Consider the following 17,416-nt stretch of genomic DNA (forward strand, 5'->3'; position numbering starts at 1 on the left):
TTTGCTAACAGGTTAAATATCTTCCAATCATTTGTGTAGGAAACTATTGTGTATGCAGTGTTGTATGAATGTCTTATTAACATGTTGATGGTCTCAGATGAATCAAACTGCAGCTGTTTTCTGTCTGATCTGAAGGCAGCTGAGGATGTTAATGTGTTTCCTCCTCTGCTCTCTGACTCCTCTGTATTACACATGAATGTAGGAGTTCTCTGTGCTGTGTGATCATCTCTCAGTGATCAACGTTCATTTATCTCAACAAACAAATGAGGAGAAAACAACATTCAGCTTCTCACAGAAGAAGAAGGATTCATCATCTTGTTCCACACTGAATGTAGACAATGTTCATCCAGGTGCCAGATGGTTTTATTTGTAGTGAAATACACAACAAAAAGATGATCTTAATGGCAATATTAATCTTAACCTCTTAGATGTATGTGGAATATCAGAGGTATGGGTAATCCTGTTAAGAGGTCTAAGGTCTTTACACACTTGAAACATTTAAACTCTGATATAGTATTTTTACAGGAGACTCATCTTCGCATTAAATATCACCATAGGTTACATTGCCCCTGGGTAAGTAAAGTCTTTCACTCAAATTTTAACTCGAAAGCTAGAGGAGTCGCCATTCTTATTAACAAGAATGTTAGTTCTCATCCACTGATGTTATCGCTGATAGGAATGGCAGATACCTCATAGTTGCTGGTACCCTAATGCAAAAAAAAGGTTTTGTTGGTGAATGTGTATGCTCCGAACTTCGATGATGTTGAATTCGCTAACATATTGCTGGGAAACATCCCCTTCTTGAATACTCACCTGCTGATCCTCGGAGGAGAACTAAATTGTGTTTTTGACTCGATCTTGGATCGGTCGAATCCTCGCAATCTGAATCTGCTACGAAACAGAATGGTCTTATTTTCTTTTCAGGTTATAAATTAAATCTGGGGAAAAGTGAGTGTTTTTTTTGTTTTCCATTAATACTGCAGCACGTCATCTTCAACAGTCAGATTTACCTTTTTGATTTAGTCCATCTGGGTTTAAATATCTCGGTATCAATGTGACTCATTCTTTGTCTTGCCTTGCATCAGCTAATTTCACTCCTCATCTCAAAGATTAGTTCTGATATTCAAAGATTGGGTAATCTCCCCTTTCATTAATTGGCAAGATCGATGTTGTTAAAATGAATATCTTACCAAAACTTTTATTTTTATTTCAGTCAACTCCTCTTTCTGCCAAAACATTTTTTGACTCACTGGACAAGATAATTGATTCTTTCATTTGGGGTTCGTAAATCTCTACTGCTAAGATGCAGTCTTAGTGGAGGACTTCCATCCATCCATCCATCTTCATCAGCTTATCCGGGGTCGGGTCGCGGGGGCAGCAGCCTAAGCAGGGAAGCCCAGACTTCCCTCTCCCCAGCCACTTCGTCCAGCTCTTCCTGGGGGATCCCGAGGCGTTCCCAGGCCAGCCGAGAGACATAGTCTCTCCAACGTGTCCTGGGTCTCCCTCGGGGTCTCCTACCGGTGGGACGTGCCCTGAACACCTCACCAGGGAGGCGTCCGGGAGGCATCCTGATTAGATGCCCGAACCACCTCATCTGGCTCCTCTCGACTCGGAGGAGCAGCGGGTCTACTCCGAGCTCCTCCCGGATAACTGAGCTTCTCACCTTATCGGCTTAGCTCCCTCTTCACCACGACCTGTCGATCTCCCGTTCCATCCTTCCCTCACTCGTGAACAAGACCCCGAGGTACTTGAACTCCTCCACTTGGGGCAGAATCTCATCCCTGACCCGAAGAGTGCACTCCACCCTTTTCCGGTTGAGGACCATGGACTCGGATTTGAAGGTGCTGATTCTCATCCCGACCGCTTCACACTCGGCTGCGAACCAATCCAGTGAGAGCTGGAGGTCACGGTCCGATGAAGCCAACAGGATCACATTATCCGCAAAAAGCAGTGACCCAATCCTGAGGTCACTAAACCGGACCCCCTCAACGCCCTGGCTGCGCCTAGAAATCCTGTCCATAAAAATTATGAACAGGATCGGTGACAAAGGGTAGCCCTGGCGGAGTCCAACCCTCACCGGAAACAAGTCCGACTTATTGCTGGCAATGCGGACCAAGTTCTGACACCGGTCATACAGGGAACGGACGGCCCTTATCAGGGGGTCGAATACCCCGTACTCCCGGAGTACCCCCCACAGGATCCCCCGAGGGACACGGTCGAATGCCTTCTCCAAGTCCACAAAACACATGTGGACTGGTTGGGCAAACTCCCATGCGCCCTCAAGGATCCTGCAGAGGGTGTAGAGCTGGTCCACTGTTCCACGGCCTGGACGAAAACCACACTGCTCCTCCTGAATCCGAGGTTCGACTATCCGACGGACCCTCCTCTCCAGCACCCCCGAATAGACCTTACCAGGGAGGCTGAGGAGTGTGATTCCCCTGTAATTGGAACACACCCTCCGGTCCCCCTTCCTAAAAAGAGGGACCGCCACCCCAGTTTGGCAATCCAGAGGCACTGCCCCCGATGTCCACGTGATGCTGCAGAGTCGTGTCAACCATGACAGCCCCACAACATCCAGGGCCTTGAGGAACTCGGGCCGGATCTCATCCACCCCCGGGGCCCTGCCACCGAGGAGCTTATTAACCACCTCGGCAAACTCCACCTCAGAGATAGGAGAGCCCACACCCGAGTCCCCCGGCCCTGCTTCCTTACCAGAAGGCGTGTTGGTGGGATTGAGGAGGTCTTCGAAGTATTCCTTCCACCGATCCACAACGTCCCGTGTCGAGGTCAGCAGCGCCCCATCCCTACCGTACACAGTGTTTACGGCGCACTGCTTCCCCCTCCTGAGACGCCGGATGGTGGTCCAGAATCTCTTCGAAGCCGTCCGGAAGTCTTTTTCCATGGCCTCACCGAACTCCTCCCATGTCCGGGTTTTTGCCTCAGCGACCGCCCTAGCTGCGCTCCGCTTGGTCTGCCGGTACCTGTCTGCTGCCTCCAGAGTCCCACAGGCCAAAAAGGCCCTATAGGACTCCTTCTTCAGCTTGACGGTATCCCTCACCGCCGATGTCCACCAGCGGGTTCGAGGATTGCCACCCCGACAGGCACTGACCACCTTGCGGCCACAGCTCCGGTCAGCCGCCTTAACAGTGGAGGCACGGAACATGGCCCACTCGGACTCAATTTCCCCCATCTCCCCCGGTACATGGTCGAAGCTCTCCCGGAGGTGTGAGTTGAAACTCTCTCTGACAGGAGACTCTGCCAGACGTTCCCAGCAGACCCTCACAATGCGTTTGGGCCTGCCAGGTCTGCCCGGCATCCTCCCCCACCATCGGAGCCAACTCACCACCAGGTGGTGATCAGTTGACAGCTCCGCCCCTCTCTTCACCCGAGTGTCCAAGACATGCGGCGGCAAGTCCGACGACACGACTACAAAGTCAATCATCGAACTGCGGCCTAGGGTGTCCTGGTGCCAAGTGCACATATGGACACCCTTATGCTTGAACATGGTGTTCGTTATGGACAATCCGTGATGAGCACAGAAGTCCAATAACAGAACACCGCTCGGGTTCAGATCGGGGGGGCCGTTCCTCCCAATCACACCCCTCCAGGTCTCACTGTCGCTACCAACATGGGCGTTGAAGTCCCCCAGCAGAACGAGGGAATCTCCAGGGGGAGTGTTTTCCAGCACCCCCTCCAGGGAGTCCAAAAAGGGTGGATACTCTGAGCTGCTGTTTGGACCATAGGCACAAACAACAGTCAGGATCCGTCCCCCCACCCGAAGGTGGAGGGAGGCCACCCTGTCGTCTACCGGGGTAAACTCCAACATACAGGCACCAAGCCGGGGGGCAATAAGTATTGCGACCCCTGCCCGGCGCCTCTCACCAGTGGCAACTCCAGAGTGGACGAGAGTCCAACCCCCCTGGAGGAGACTGGTTCCAGAGCCCTTGCTGTGCGTCGAGGTGAGGCCGACTATATCTGGCCGGAACTTCTCAACCTCTCGCACCAGCTCAGGCTCCTTCCCCACCAGAGAGGTGACGTTCCACGTCCCTAGAAATAGCTTCTGCAGCCGAGGATCGGACCGCCAAGGTCCCCACCTTCGGCTGCTGCCCAGCTCGCACTGCACCCGACCCCTTTGGCCCATCTCACTGGTGGTGGGTCTGTGGGAGAGGGGTCCCATGTCCCTTCTTCGGGCCGTGCCTGGCCCGGCCACCAAGCGCTCGCATCCGAGCCCCACCCCCGGGCCTGGCTCCGGGGGGGGGCCCCGGTGACCCGCGTCCGGGCAAGGGACACGAAAGACCAATTATGTTGCTCGTCATTGGGGTCTTCTGAGCTACCTTTTGTCTGGCCCCTCCCCCCGGACCTGTTTGCCATGGGAGACCCTACCAGGGGCATAAAGCCCCCGACAACTGAGCTCCTGGGGTCATTGGGACACGCAAACCCCTCCACCACGGTAAGGTGAGTGGCTCAGGGAGGGGAGTGGAGGACTTGCATTACCTAATTTTCAAGCTTACTATTGGGCTGCCCACATCCATAAACTTTGTTACAGGTTAAAATCTCCTGGATCCTTTTGGTGTAAATTGGAACTATCATCCTCTAAGGGATCTTCTATACCTGCTCTACTTCATTCCTCTCTACCTACAAAACCCTCTCTATATACTGATCATCAAGTGGTTCTTAACACACTCAAAATTTGGTTTCAATTTAGACGGCACTATAAATTTGTAGCTCCTTCTTCCTCGGGTCCTCTAAAGAATAACCATTTATTTCCTCCGTCACTTTCGGACTCGATATTTTCAACGTGGCACAACAAGGGTATTACACAGTTCAAAGATTTATATGTAGATGGTGTCTTTGATAATTTTGCCAATTTGTCATCTCGCTATGACCTCCCTGTTACTCATCTGTTTCGCTATTTTCAGACTCGCAATTTTGTCACTAAGTGTTTCTCTAATTTCCCCTCTTTACCCCCAGAACACCAGGGGAAATCCATGCTAACATTCATTCCTCATCACAGAGGAATCATTTCAAAGTTGTATGATATTATCTTGGCTTTTAGCACCCAGTCAAATGTTAAACTTAAGTGTACATGGGAAGGGGGACTGGGAATACAAATGCATGAGGAGACCTGGGAACAGGCCATACAGAGGATACGATCTACCACCTCTTGTGCTCGTCTTGGACTTATTCAATTTAAGGTCTTATACAGGGCACATTTCTCTAAGTCTAGTTTATACGAATTGTATTCGGAAGTGGAAGACAAATGTGACAGATGCCATGGCTCCCCTTGTCACCTTAGCCACATGTTTTTTCTTTGTCCTGCTCTGAAACGTTTCTGTGCGGGTTATTTTTCTATTATGTCGACTGTTCTCGGGGTAAATATTCAACCATGACCTCTGATTGCCAAATTTGGGATTCCTGACCCCTCACTTGCATTTAACTCTACACAAAAGAATATTATAGCATTCACTTCCTTACTAGCAAGACGTTTATTATTGTTGCATTGGAAGTCTGCTAAATATCCTTCTATTTCCTGGTGGCTTAAAGATGTCATGGTTTTTTTTTAAACTTGAGAAAATTAAATATACACTGAGAGGATGTACAGTCAAATTATTTTACAAATGGCAACCTTTTATTTCCTATTTCACTAATTTAGAGGTACTACCTGATTGAATGTGTGCCTGTTACTGTTATACCTTTTTATATTGCATAAATAACCAGTAGTATGTGTGTTGGTCGTGATGAGCCAGGTGGGGGCGTGGGTGGGGGGTTGTTTACTGTTTATTACGTGGCACTCTGTAAATTAATTTAATTATTTTCTTCTACATTTTTACCAGAGTGTTTTTGTTTTGTTTTGCATATGTAACTGATTACATGTGTGTGTGTGTAAAAAAGAAAAGAAAAGGCAAATTGTATGCATCCTGCAGCTGCAGATGTGCCTTCCCCCTGCTGTATACATGCAAGAACTTTTATTAGGATTTTTGACAGGATATGCCAGGCCTGTGATTTCAATGAAATAAAGTGACTGTCTTCTGGTGGCTAGAATAGAGTGACTGTGTTCGCAGACACAAGAAGTAATATGTAAGTAAGTGATATATTTTTTGGATTGTTTTCATGTGCAGTAGTGCTGCATTATATACCTTGTATGAAGCAGTCAGTGTCCATTGCTGGGACACAGTCTGTGACAGTCCCTCCCGGGGTCCCCTCCATCACTGGCCTCCCTTTGTTAAGAGTACTTGGTGGGCCGCCCCCCCGTGCCACTTGTATGGGCTTTTTTTTTACTGCTAAAAATCATACACTCAATATGTCAAACACCTAATCTATTCACCTCATTTGTTCACTGTAATCTAAACTGAAGTTACTCACCAGCTTGCAAAATGTTCTTATATTTAATTTTGACTTGCTGCCAGGACCTCTTCTGGCCAGACAAGTTTGTTCTTTATGATGGATAGATCAATGAAATACCACATAACATAGGAAAACCAGATTAATTATATAACATTGACACACTGTGGATAATTGTTTGCACTTTATTATATTTCCTGAGTAGCATGCACTATAATTTGCCACATTTAAATCAAAGTGTGCAACTGTTGATTAGTGGGCTTGGACCGTAACTTCTTTAGTGTTTTAATTGTAATTATGACAGTTCTAGTGGAGCTCTGTGTATTAATTGTACATTTTTGCACTACTTACACATTGAGCCGGTCCACGATTGTCTGCAAGGCTTTCACCCTTTCCTTAATTACAGTTCTTGTGTTGCCTTTTTATATTATCAAATATATAAATCCTCTCTCTCTCCAGACTCTGTCAGGCTGGTGAATGGGACTAGTCTGTGTTCAGGCAGACTGGAGGTGAAGTCTGAGCAGTCGTGGTCCTCAGTGTGTGAAGCTGACTTTGACCAGCAGGATGCAGAGGTGGTCTGTAGGGAGCTTGACTGTGGGGCTCCTTCAGTCCTCCAGGGGGCGCTCTATGGAGAAGTGGAGGCTCCAATGTGGACCAACGAGTTCCAGTGTGGAGGCAATGAGTCTGCTCTCCTGGACTGTAGAAGATCAGACTCAGCTAGAAGAACCTGCTCACCTGGTAAAGCTGTTGGACTCACCTGCTCAGGTAGAAGAGGAGCTGCAGCTTTGATTTGTCTTCATTTCTGTTCTAATGAAACTCACTTTATTCTTTTACTGATGACTCTCTTGTTTCTGTTCTAATGAAACTCACTTTATTCTTTTACTGATGACTCTCTTGTTTCTGTTCTAATGAAACTCACTTTATTCTTTTACTGATGACTCTCTTGTTTCTGTTCAGAGCCTTTCAGGTTGGTGGGAGGAGCCAGTCGGTGTGCAGGTAGACTGGAGGTGAAACAGGGAGAGTGGAGACCAGTGAGAGACTCTCGCTGGACCCTGAAGGAAGCAGCTGTTGCCTGCAGAGAATTGGATTGTGGCTCTGTTGTTTCAACAGGAAGCAGAGATGAGTCCTCAAGTAGACCTGTATGGATGATCGATTTTTACTGTTTTCTGTCTGGATCTGCACTGAGGGACTGTATGTCATCATCATATTCCTCTTCCTCCTCCATGGTGGAGCTCACCTGCTCAGGTAAGTCCATCAGTGACATCATCTCTGACAGTAATACTCTCCTTCCTCTGTCACAGTAATAGTTGGTTGTTTCCATTGAACTGAACTGTAAACTTATGGAGGATGACGGCTTCCTAAAGGGTAGAGAAGTTAGCTTGTTCCTGGAGGCTCATTGATTCAAACTGAAACAATCTGGACCTTTAATCAACCTGCTGTGGTTCACTCACACACTCTGCAGTTCTCCTGAGCCTGCTCAGTCACATCCACCTTACAAACAACTACATCACAAATGAATATAGTTGTTGGTCTGTGTCTGAACACAAATGACACTGACACAGCTGGAACAAGCAGCATGTGATTGGCACTGCTGTTCATAGAGGCAGGAGACTGTTAGATGCTTTCAAATTCATTATTTAAGTAATGAACTGTTGGCTGTGCATTATTTGCATGTTATTTATCTTACCAACATATTCATCATAATGCAACATCATTGATTAACAGTGGAGACAATCAAACTGTTTTGTTGTCCCTGAAACTTGTGTAGGACAATTTCTTTCCACACAAAACATTTGATCAGGAATTGATAAGAGAATCAATGAAGAACTCGACCAACTAGCAGAATAGATTATTGTATTGGTATCAATAAAATCTCATCAATTCCTGTCCAGAGGCCGAAGCCCAGCTACCAGAGACTCCACAGCTCCAGGAGGGGACCTCCTGAGATGTTTTATATTTGTCATGATATATTAGGTGGTAAACAAAGATCAGTATTAAATATTAAATCCTCTCTCTCTCTCCAGACTCTGTCAGGCTGGTGAATGGGACTAGTCTGTGTTCAGGCAGACTGGAGGTGAAGTCTGAGCAGTCGTGGTCCTCAGTGTGTGAAGCTGACTTTGACCAGCAGGATGCAGAGGTGGTCTGTAGGGAGCTTGACTGTGGGGCTCCTTCAGTCCTCCAGGGGGCGCTCTATGGAGAAGTGGAGGCTCCAATGTGGACCAAAGAGTTCCAGTGTGGAGGCAATGAGTCTGCTCTCCTGGACTGTAGAAGATCAGACTCAACTAGAAGAACCTGCTCACCTGGTAAAGCTGTTGGACTCACCTGCTCAGGTAGAAGAGGAGCTGCAGCTTTGATTTGTCTTCATTTCTGTTCTAATGAAACTCACTTTATTCTTTTACTGATGACTCTCTTGTTTCTGTTCAGAGACTGTCAGGTTGGTGGGAGGAGCCAGTCGCTGTGCAGGTACACTGGAGGTGAAACAGGGAGTGTGGAGACCAGTGAGTGACAATGACTGGACCCTGAAGGAAGCAGCTGTTGCCTGCGGAGAATTGGACTGTGGCTCTGCTGTTTCAACAGGAAGCAGAAAGGAGTCCTCACATAGACCTGTATGGACGATCCGACCTAACTGTCTTCAGTCTGGATCTACACTGAGGGACTGTGTATCATCAGATTCCTCTTCCTCCATGGTGGTGGAGCTCACCTGCTCAGGTAAGCCCGTCAGTGACATCATCTCTGACAGTAATATTCTCCTTCCTCTGTCACAGTGATAGTTGGTGGTTTCCATTGAACTGAACTGTAAACTTATGAAGAATGACGGCTTCCTAAAGGGTAGAGAAGTTAGCTTGTTCCTGGAGGCTCATTGATTCAAACTGAAACAATCTTAACCTTTAATCAACCTGCTGTGGTTCACTCACACACTCTGCAGTTCTCCTGAGCCAGCTCAGTCACATCCACCTTACAAACAACTACATCACAAATGAATATAGTTGTTGGTCTGTGTCTGAACAAAGAAGCAACAGTTTGCTAACAGGTTAAATATCTTCCAATCATTTCTGTAGGAAACTATTGTGTATGCAGTGTTGTATGAATGTCTTATTAACATGTTGATGGTCTCAGATGAATCAAACTGCAGCTGTTTTCTGTCTGATCTGAAGGCAGCTGAGGATGTTAATGTGTTTCCTCCTCTGCTTTCTGACTCCTCTGTATTACACATGAATGTAGGAGTTCTCTGTGCTGTGTGATCATCTCTCAGTGATCAACGTTCATTTATCTCAACAAACAAATGAGGAGAAAACAACATTCAGCTTCTCACAGAAGAAGAAGGATTCATCATCTTGTTCCACACTGAATGTAGACAATGTTCATCCAGGTGCCAGATGGTTTTATTTGTAGTGAAATACACAACAAAAAGACAGTCTAGCATCAGTACTCTCCTGTTGCTTCTACTGTGACTGTGTCCACTATGACTGGGCTAACTTCCTTCAGCAAAGGATTACAGTGCCAGTCACTAACATAACAAACTAATACAACAACACATCTGAAAATAATCTGAGCCTCTAAAATGTCCAGGGTGCCACACCTCTCTGTATTTACAGACCTGCTGCTTCAGCCAATCACCTCTCTGTATTTACAGACCTGCTGCTTCAGCCAATCACCTCTCTGTATTTACAGACCTGCTGCTTCAGCCAATCACCTCTCTGTATTTACAGACCTGCTGCTTCAGCCAATCACCTCTCTGTATTTACAGACCTGCTGTTCCTCTACACAGGCTGAACGAGACCTTAGCAATCTAAAACAGATCAGTAGTTACAAACTAGAACTTAAAACTCTCAGAAAAAAAGGAAACTCAGGGAAATAAGAGAACACTGCTAAATGTAACTTAAAGTGTATTTTAAACATTACAGAAGGTTGATGAGTCTACATTTTAAACACAGATCATCTTTTTATCCTATTTATCTTTTTTAACCTGTTTTACCTGAAAGGTCAGAGCAATGGATCACAGATAACCTTGATCTGCAGATCATAGTGTGTTTTTAAATCAGTCCCTTTGATAGAACAATGAATTACAGCATTTTAACTCAGCACCTTTATCTTTTCCTTTTACACACATGTTTAAATATGTTTTAACTCATATTGTTTTCATTCATTCATTCAGAATTACACCATTCTTATAACCATTACACTGACATAGCTGGAACAAGCAGCATGTGATTGGCACTGCTGTTCATAGAGGCAGGAGACTGTTAGATGCTTTCAAATTCATTATTTAAGTAATGAACTGTTGACTGTGCATTATTTGCATGTTATTTATCTTACCAACATATTCATCAGCATGCAACATCATTGATTAACAGTGGAGACAATCAAACTGTTTTGTTGTCCCTGAAACTTGTGTAGGACAATTTCTTTCCACACAAAACATTTGATCAGGAATTAATAAGAGAATCAATGAAGAACTGGACCAACTAGCAGAATAGATTATTGTATTGGTATCAATAAAATCTGATCAATTCCTGTCCAGAGGCCGAGGCCCGGCTACCAGAGACTCCACAGCTCCAGGAGGGGACCTCCTGAGATGTTTTATATGTGTCATGATATATAAGGTGGTAAATAAAGATCAGTATTAAATATTAAATCCTCTCTCTCTCCAGACTCTGTCAGGCTGGTGAATGGGACTAGTCTGTGTTCAGGCAGACTGGAGGTGAAGTCTGAGCAGTCGTGGTCCTCAGTGTGTGAAGCTGACTTTGACCAGCAGGATGCAGAGGTGGTCTGTAGGGAGCTTGGCTGTGGGACTCCTTCAGTCCTCCAGGGGGCGCTCTATGGAGAAGTGGAGGCTCCAATGTGGACCAAAGAGTTCCAGTGTGGAGGCAACGAGTCTGCTCTCCTGGACTGTAGAAGATCAGACTCGGCTAGAAGAACCTGCTCACCTGGTAAAGCTGTTGGACTCACCTGCTCAGGTAGAAGAGGAGCTGCAGCTTTGATTTGTCTTCATTTCTGTTCTAATGAAACTCACTTTATTCTTTCACTGATGACTCTCTTGTTTCTGTTCTAATGAAACTCACTTTATTCTTTTACTGATGACTCTCTTGTTTCTGTTCAGGGCCTGTCAGGTTGGTGGGAGGAGCCAGTCGCTGTGCAGGTACACTGGAGGTGAAACGGGGAGAGTGGAGACCAGTGAGATACTATGACTGGACCCTGAAGGAAGCAGCTGTTGTCTGCAGAGAATTGGACTGTGGCTCTGCTGTTTCAACAGGAAGCAGATATGAGTCCTTAGACAGACCTGTATTGAGGATCAGACGTGACTGTCTTCGGTCTGGATCTGCACTGAGGGACTGTGTATCATCACCAGGTTCCTCTTCCTTCATCGTGGAGCTCACCTGCTCAGGTAAGTCCATCAGTGACATCATCTCTGACAGTAATACTCTCCTTCCTCTGTCACAGTGATAGTTGGTGGTTTCCATTGAGCTGAACTGTAAACTTATGGAGGATGACGGCTTCCTAAAGGGTAGAGAAGTTAGCTTGTTCCTGGAGGCTCATTGATTCAAACTGAAACAATCTGAACCTTTAATCAACCTGCTGTGGTTCACTCACACACTCTGCAGTTCTCCTGAGCCAGCTCAGTCACATCCACCTTACAAACAACTACATCACAAATGAATATAGTTGTTGGTCTGTGTCTGAACAAAGAAGCAACAGTTTGCTAACAGGTTAAATATCTTCCAATCATTTGTGTAGGAAACTATTGTGTATGCAGTGTTGTATGAATGTCTTATTAACATGTTGATGGTCTCAGATGAATCAAACTGCAGCTGTTTTCTGTCTGATCTGAAGGCAGCTGAGGATGTTAATGTGTTTCCTCCTCTGCTCTCTGACTCCTCTGTATTACACATGAATGTAGGAGTTCTCTGTGCTGTGTGATCATCTCTCAGTGATCAACGTTCATTTATCTCAACAAACAAATGAGGAGAAAACAACATTCAGCTTCTCACAGAAGAAGAAGGATTCATCATCTTGTTCCACACTGAATGTAGACAATGTTCTTCCAGGTGCCAGATGGTTTTATTTGTAGTGAAATACACAACAAAAAGACAGTCTAGCATCAGTACTCTCCTGTTGCTTCTACTGTGACTGTGTCCACTATGACTGGGCTAACTTCCTTCAGCAAAGGATTACAGCGCCAGTCACTAACATAACAAACTAATACAACAACACATCTGAAAATAATCTGAGCCCCTAAAATGTCCAGGGTGCCACACCTCTCTGTATTTACAGACCTGCTGCTTCAGCCAATCACCTCTCTGTATTTACAGACCTGCTGCTTCAGCCAATCACCTCTCTGTATTTACAGACCTGCTGCTTCAGCCAATCATCTCTGTGTCTCCTACCTTGTACGGGGTCTCCGGGGCCCAGCAGCAGGGGTTTCAGGTTCTCCAGGGCTCCAGCATCATCATCCGCTGCTCCGTCCAGCCTCAGTACCCAGGAGGCTCCTTCCATCTCACCTTCAGCTCCTCCAACACAACATACAACTACACCCAGCCAGCTGTCAATCACTCTGCTGACTTCCTGTTTCTTGCTGCAGACCCCGCCCACCAAGGAAACTACAGCTGTGTTTATGGCGTCTATGTTTTTTCTCATAACTTCTCCTCTGAGAGCCGTCTGCTCTCTCTCACTGTCAAAGGTAAGCTGAAGCAGAGTGTGAAGCTCAGTCCAACTGAGACGTCACACTGACTTTGTTTCCATGTTTGATAAAAAGTCATGAGGCAGCCGGAGCGACCCAGCGACCTACAGAGAGCTGAGTCACAATCTGATGAAGGAGCTGTAAACTGTTTCCTTCCCGGCTTCTTTAACATTATTCAACCATAACAACTGTGTTGTAGTGGAAAGTAAAAGTCAAGCCAGATAAGCACTATAATGATAACTAGAAAATTCCAGGGAAACTTTGAGTGCCACGGGGCTGCTGCCGGAACGAGTACAAGATTTATTTCCAGTGTTCAAAAGTCACCCTGATCATATAACACTAAGTAACTTTTACTGTGGCAGTATTAAGTACATCTTACTGGTCAGTATCAAGTGTAACAGTAGATGTAAGTAGACAGTAGCACACAGAGCACAAGGCAGTAGCAACATGCACTAACTCTAAGCACTACACTACAGCACACAACACAGTGTGTACACACACACACACACACAAACACACCATACCTGCCTGGCCTGCATTTTACCAGTAAGAGTGTCAATAACTGACACTTCCACTCTAACTTTGACGAAAAAGTGATTTCCACTCCTCGTTTGACCGCTCATAGTTTGAAAAGTTTACATGTTATGTAAAAACAGTTTGGTATTTTTCCAGAGAGGACAAGTTTTCCTCCATTTTAAAGTTTGAATGACGTTTCTATGTGCACGTATGAGCGAGCTAGGTGACTCTATTTTGGGAATAACTTTGGGAAACTTTGGAATTTCAACACCAAAAGTCATAGCACCCCTTTCCTGATCGAGCAACATGTTTTGATGTATATATTGTCGTGGTTTTCTCAAAGCTGTGGGAGGAGTTATGCGCCAAATAAGTATGGAGAAGATTAATAGTTGCCTTGGGGCACTCCTTTCCAGCTTTACTGGAATGGAGTTCCTCGGAGCTGAGCACCCGTGGCACAAATGAAATGTAAACATTTAAAAAATTTAAAAAAAAACACAAATGCTGAACAAAGGTCAGTCTCCATAGTGATCATGTTAACAACTTGAAACCTGCTGACTATAAACTTCACAATAATGTTAATGTTAAATGTGTTGACAGTGTTGGAGACCAGAATGAACGCCATTGAAAACGCGGTGGAGGAGCTCAAGATACAGAGTGCAGGTAAACTGATTACATCATTATTAAAGTCTGTGTAAAGTCAGAATAAATATGTGTTCTGAGTTTGACATATCACAGAAAAGTGTGTTGTTAACCACCCTGCCAAATTTGAATGACTAAAAAAATCACCAAATATATAAACTTAAGCTTCAAAGTTGTGTAAAAATCAGCCTCTTTCTCTGCTCCCAAACGCTGAAGCCCCGCCCCCTACCAAGTGTCACCTGTCAATCAAAGTCACCACTTCTACCAGAAACATGGACGCTACGTCTGAGAGCTTTCTGCTGCTAGCCCAGCTGATAGCTCGGCAGCTAACTAAGCTGCTAGCTTGGCGGTTAGCTCGGTGGCTAACTCGGCTGCTAACTCGGTGGCTAACTCGGCGGCTAACTCGGCGAACTGGCTAACTGTAGACTGTAGTAGTAGTAGTGTGTGCTGAATGTATTTATACCTCTACAGCAGCAGGGGCGGGTTTATGCTAATCCTAGCTCCACAATTCAAATCTAAATGGTTGAAATGCTTTTTACACCTTTTTTAGAAATACATTTTTGAGCTATTTAATGTGTTTAGAAGAAAATGTCTGAATGGTCTTTAAGAACAGCAGTAAGCTGCAAATTTCACAGCTGCTAGTTTATTAGCTACGCAGTTATGTAGATTATTTCCATTTAAAATAAAAATGTTGAATGTGTTTACAGATATGATGACCAGATTGAAAATCTGTGAAAATGAGGTGGAGGAGCTCAAGAGACAGAATGCAGGTAAACTGCTTATATCATTATTAAAGAGTAACTTCATCCAGTAATCAGCCTGCTTGTACTGCCGTCTCACACAAGCTCCATGCTCCATTCAAACAGTCATAATGCAACAGGATCAGAGTAACATCAGTTTCTATGAAACCACAACTGTTTGTAAGTGGAGCTATTTTTTTCCTCTATGTGAATCTTCTCACATCCACACAGACCAACCAAAGGTGGCGTTCTCTCTTGGTCTCACTGACGACAGACTAATTGGGCCCTTCAATACTGACATCACACTTAAATTCAGTAAAGTCATCACCAACTTTGGTCGGGTCTACAGTCCAACTACAGGTACTCACCTCTTTCTGCTACACACACAAATAAACTATTATAATGTAATGAACTCATTTTAATATGTATTCATTGTTACAGCTTTCACTCCATCTTTTGTAATGACTTTTTGTCTCCACTATGGCTCCAGCTGCACACTTTCTGAGGAGGAGACATTTCTCTTTGAATTGGCCCTTTTAAGATTTCACCTATTTGACCTTTTACAGTACATCATAACTCTGTGTCCTCTCAGAGGGTTTGAGCCAGGCCGTTGGTTCTTTGCCAGCATTGAGTCATGTGTGTGATTTTGTGTTATGTAATTACATTTCGTGTGGTGACTGATCAGGTTCTCATGATGAAGTGAGTTTGTCGTTTATGCAGTTTTGTGAAACCTTTTCAAAACCTTTGCACAGACATTTAGAGTTACAGAGAAAACACAAGAGAATGATTTGTTCTGCAAAGGCTTTGAGAGGCTTTTGCTCTGTTTTAAGGTGCTCACTTATATCTCTCTGTTATATCACTTTCTATAAACCTTATGGGATGCAAACTGACTCACTGAATGTGTAACTGAAAGCTCTCAACGTTTACAGACTATACAGTTGCTGAGTAATGTGATGTTAACAAAGCAAGAGCACTGAACAACTATTCCTTCAGATTAGACAAACCCACTTACAGCAGCCTCAAACTATTGAGAAGCAAGAGCGTACTGAACTCAGAGAAGAGGTCGTTCAACAGCAGGAAAAAGCTTCACTGATTTTCTCCTCTGTTGCAGGTGTCTTCACAGCCCCAGTCAGAGGAGCCTACTACTTCTCATTCAATATACTGGATACCCGGAGTAACACATGGAGGGATGTTTATCTCTATCACAATAACAAGAGAGTGTTGACCAGTCATAATTACAGTGTACATAGCGGGGAAAGTGTTTCTAATTCACTGGTTCTTCAGCTGGAAAAGGGGGATGTGGTCTACCTGGTTTTAGCTGCTGGCCATACTGTATACGATGATGGTAATGATCATACTTTCTTTAATGGATTTCTGCTTTTTCCACTGTGAGACTCAAACATGAGAATTGGTTTACCCCCAAATGTTTGGCATAGTGTATAAACAAGTCATACAGTATTCATGTGTATATGAAAGGATGCACATTGTTGCTGTGTTGACTTTGCTCTGCAACAAACTACATATGAAATAAAAGAATGAATACGAGGTTAAAGTGCTATCTCTGACTTTAATTTGTATTATCACCATTACCATTAACTAAAAATAATATAAATAGTAGCACACAAAGGTCCTGATTTACTAATATGTGGATCAGATGAACAGATGAACAGATAAATGAGTTTCTATAGCTGCTGTTTCTAATCTGATAAACACATTTTAAACAGTGTTGGAATAATTGTACATCAGTTATCTCATATTTACCTTTTCTATATTGCAACTAATCATTCCTATTATAATGCATAAGTGATTATTTCTATCAGAAATGTATAAGTGCGTACGTGCCAGAAGCCAGGATGACTTGCAGAAATGCTTGAGCTGTTGTTGTTGTTCAAGTAGCGGAAGTCTCGCTCAAGAACTGCGCTCGACCTCGAGAGAAAGAAGAACCAACCATACGAAGAGGTTTCTTGCGAAGAGCAAGATAACATGTGCAAGGAAGTTGATATGCTAATATTCAAAGGTGTTAGTCTTGATCACGTTGTTGCTATGTGACCCCCATCCTTTAGAGCAAACAACGATTATGTAACCAAGGGATTTCCTGAATGAAATAAATAGAGAGGGTTCGGAAGGAGATGTGTACTGAGCATATCTGTCCGTGTCTCCTTGCAAGTAAAAAACTCTAACCCTGTGTCTTGTCTTCCTTAGTCTGATATTGGAATGTTTTAGGTTGCCTGAACCTGACAAACAGGAAGTTACCATAAAATAAAATGCTAAATATTTAACCCTCCTGTTGTCCTCGAGTCAAGGAAGGAAGGAAGGAAGGAGGGAGGAAGAAGAAAGGAAAGGAGGGAGGGAGGAAGGAAGGAAGGAAGAAAGGTAGGAAGGAAGGAAGAAAGGATGGAGGAAAGGAGGAAGGAAAGAATCCAGTAACTAATGTTTTTCTAACTTTAACTTTTTCTCACTGATTGACAGCTTTGAAATAAAACTACATTTTATATTTAGA

General features: G+C 44.5%; 1 protein-coding gene and 1 pseudogene across 1 annotated transcript in view; one reads left to right on the plus strand and one right to left on the minus strand.

The window, feature by feature from the left end:
- The window catches only part of LOC128360908 (scavenger receptor cysteine-rich type 1 protein M130-like), a 56,051-nt gene extending 38,964 nt beyond the window's left edge, over positions 1 to 17,087 (plus strand). The window contains exons 8-16 of the mRNA XM_053321462.1: positions 6,802 to 7,107; positions 8,767 to 9,051; positions 10,995 to 11,300; positions 11,444 to 11,728; positions 12,692 to 13,021; positions 14,135 to 14,197; positions 14,884 to 14,946; positions 15,148 to 15,276; positions 16,028 to 17,087. Coding sequence (XP_053177437.1) covers positions 6,802 to 7,107; positions 8,767 to 9,051; positions 10,995 to 11,300; positions 11,444 to 11,728; positions 12,692 to 13,021; positions 14,135 to 14,197; positions 14,884 to 14,946; positions 15,148 to 15,276; positions 16,028 to 16,308 — 2,048 coding nt within the window. The 3' untranslated portion in view covers positions 16,309 to 17,087. The remainder of the gene's footprint in view (positions 1 to 6,801; positions 7,108 to 8,766; positions 9,052 to 10,994; positions 11,301 to 11,443; positions 11,729 to 12,691; positions 13,022 to 14,134; positions 14,198 to 14,883; positions 14,947 to 15,147; positions 15,277 to 16,027) is intronic.
- The window catches only part of LOC128360964 (uncharacterized), a 101,046-nt pseudogene that overhangs the window by 44,267 nt on the left and 39,363 nt on the right, over positions 1 to 17,416 (minus strand).

Source organism: Scomber japonicus, chromosome 6 (genome assembly GCF_027409825.1).
Source record: "Scomber japonicus isolate fScoJap1 chromosome 6, fScoJap1.pri, whole genome shotgun sequence".
Taxonomy (NCBI): Eukaryota; Metazoa; Chordata; class Actinopteri; order Scombriformes; family Scombridae; genus Scomber; species Scomber japonicus.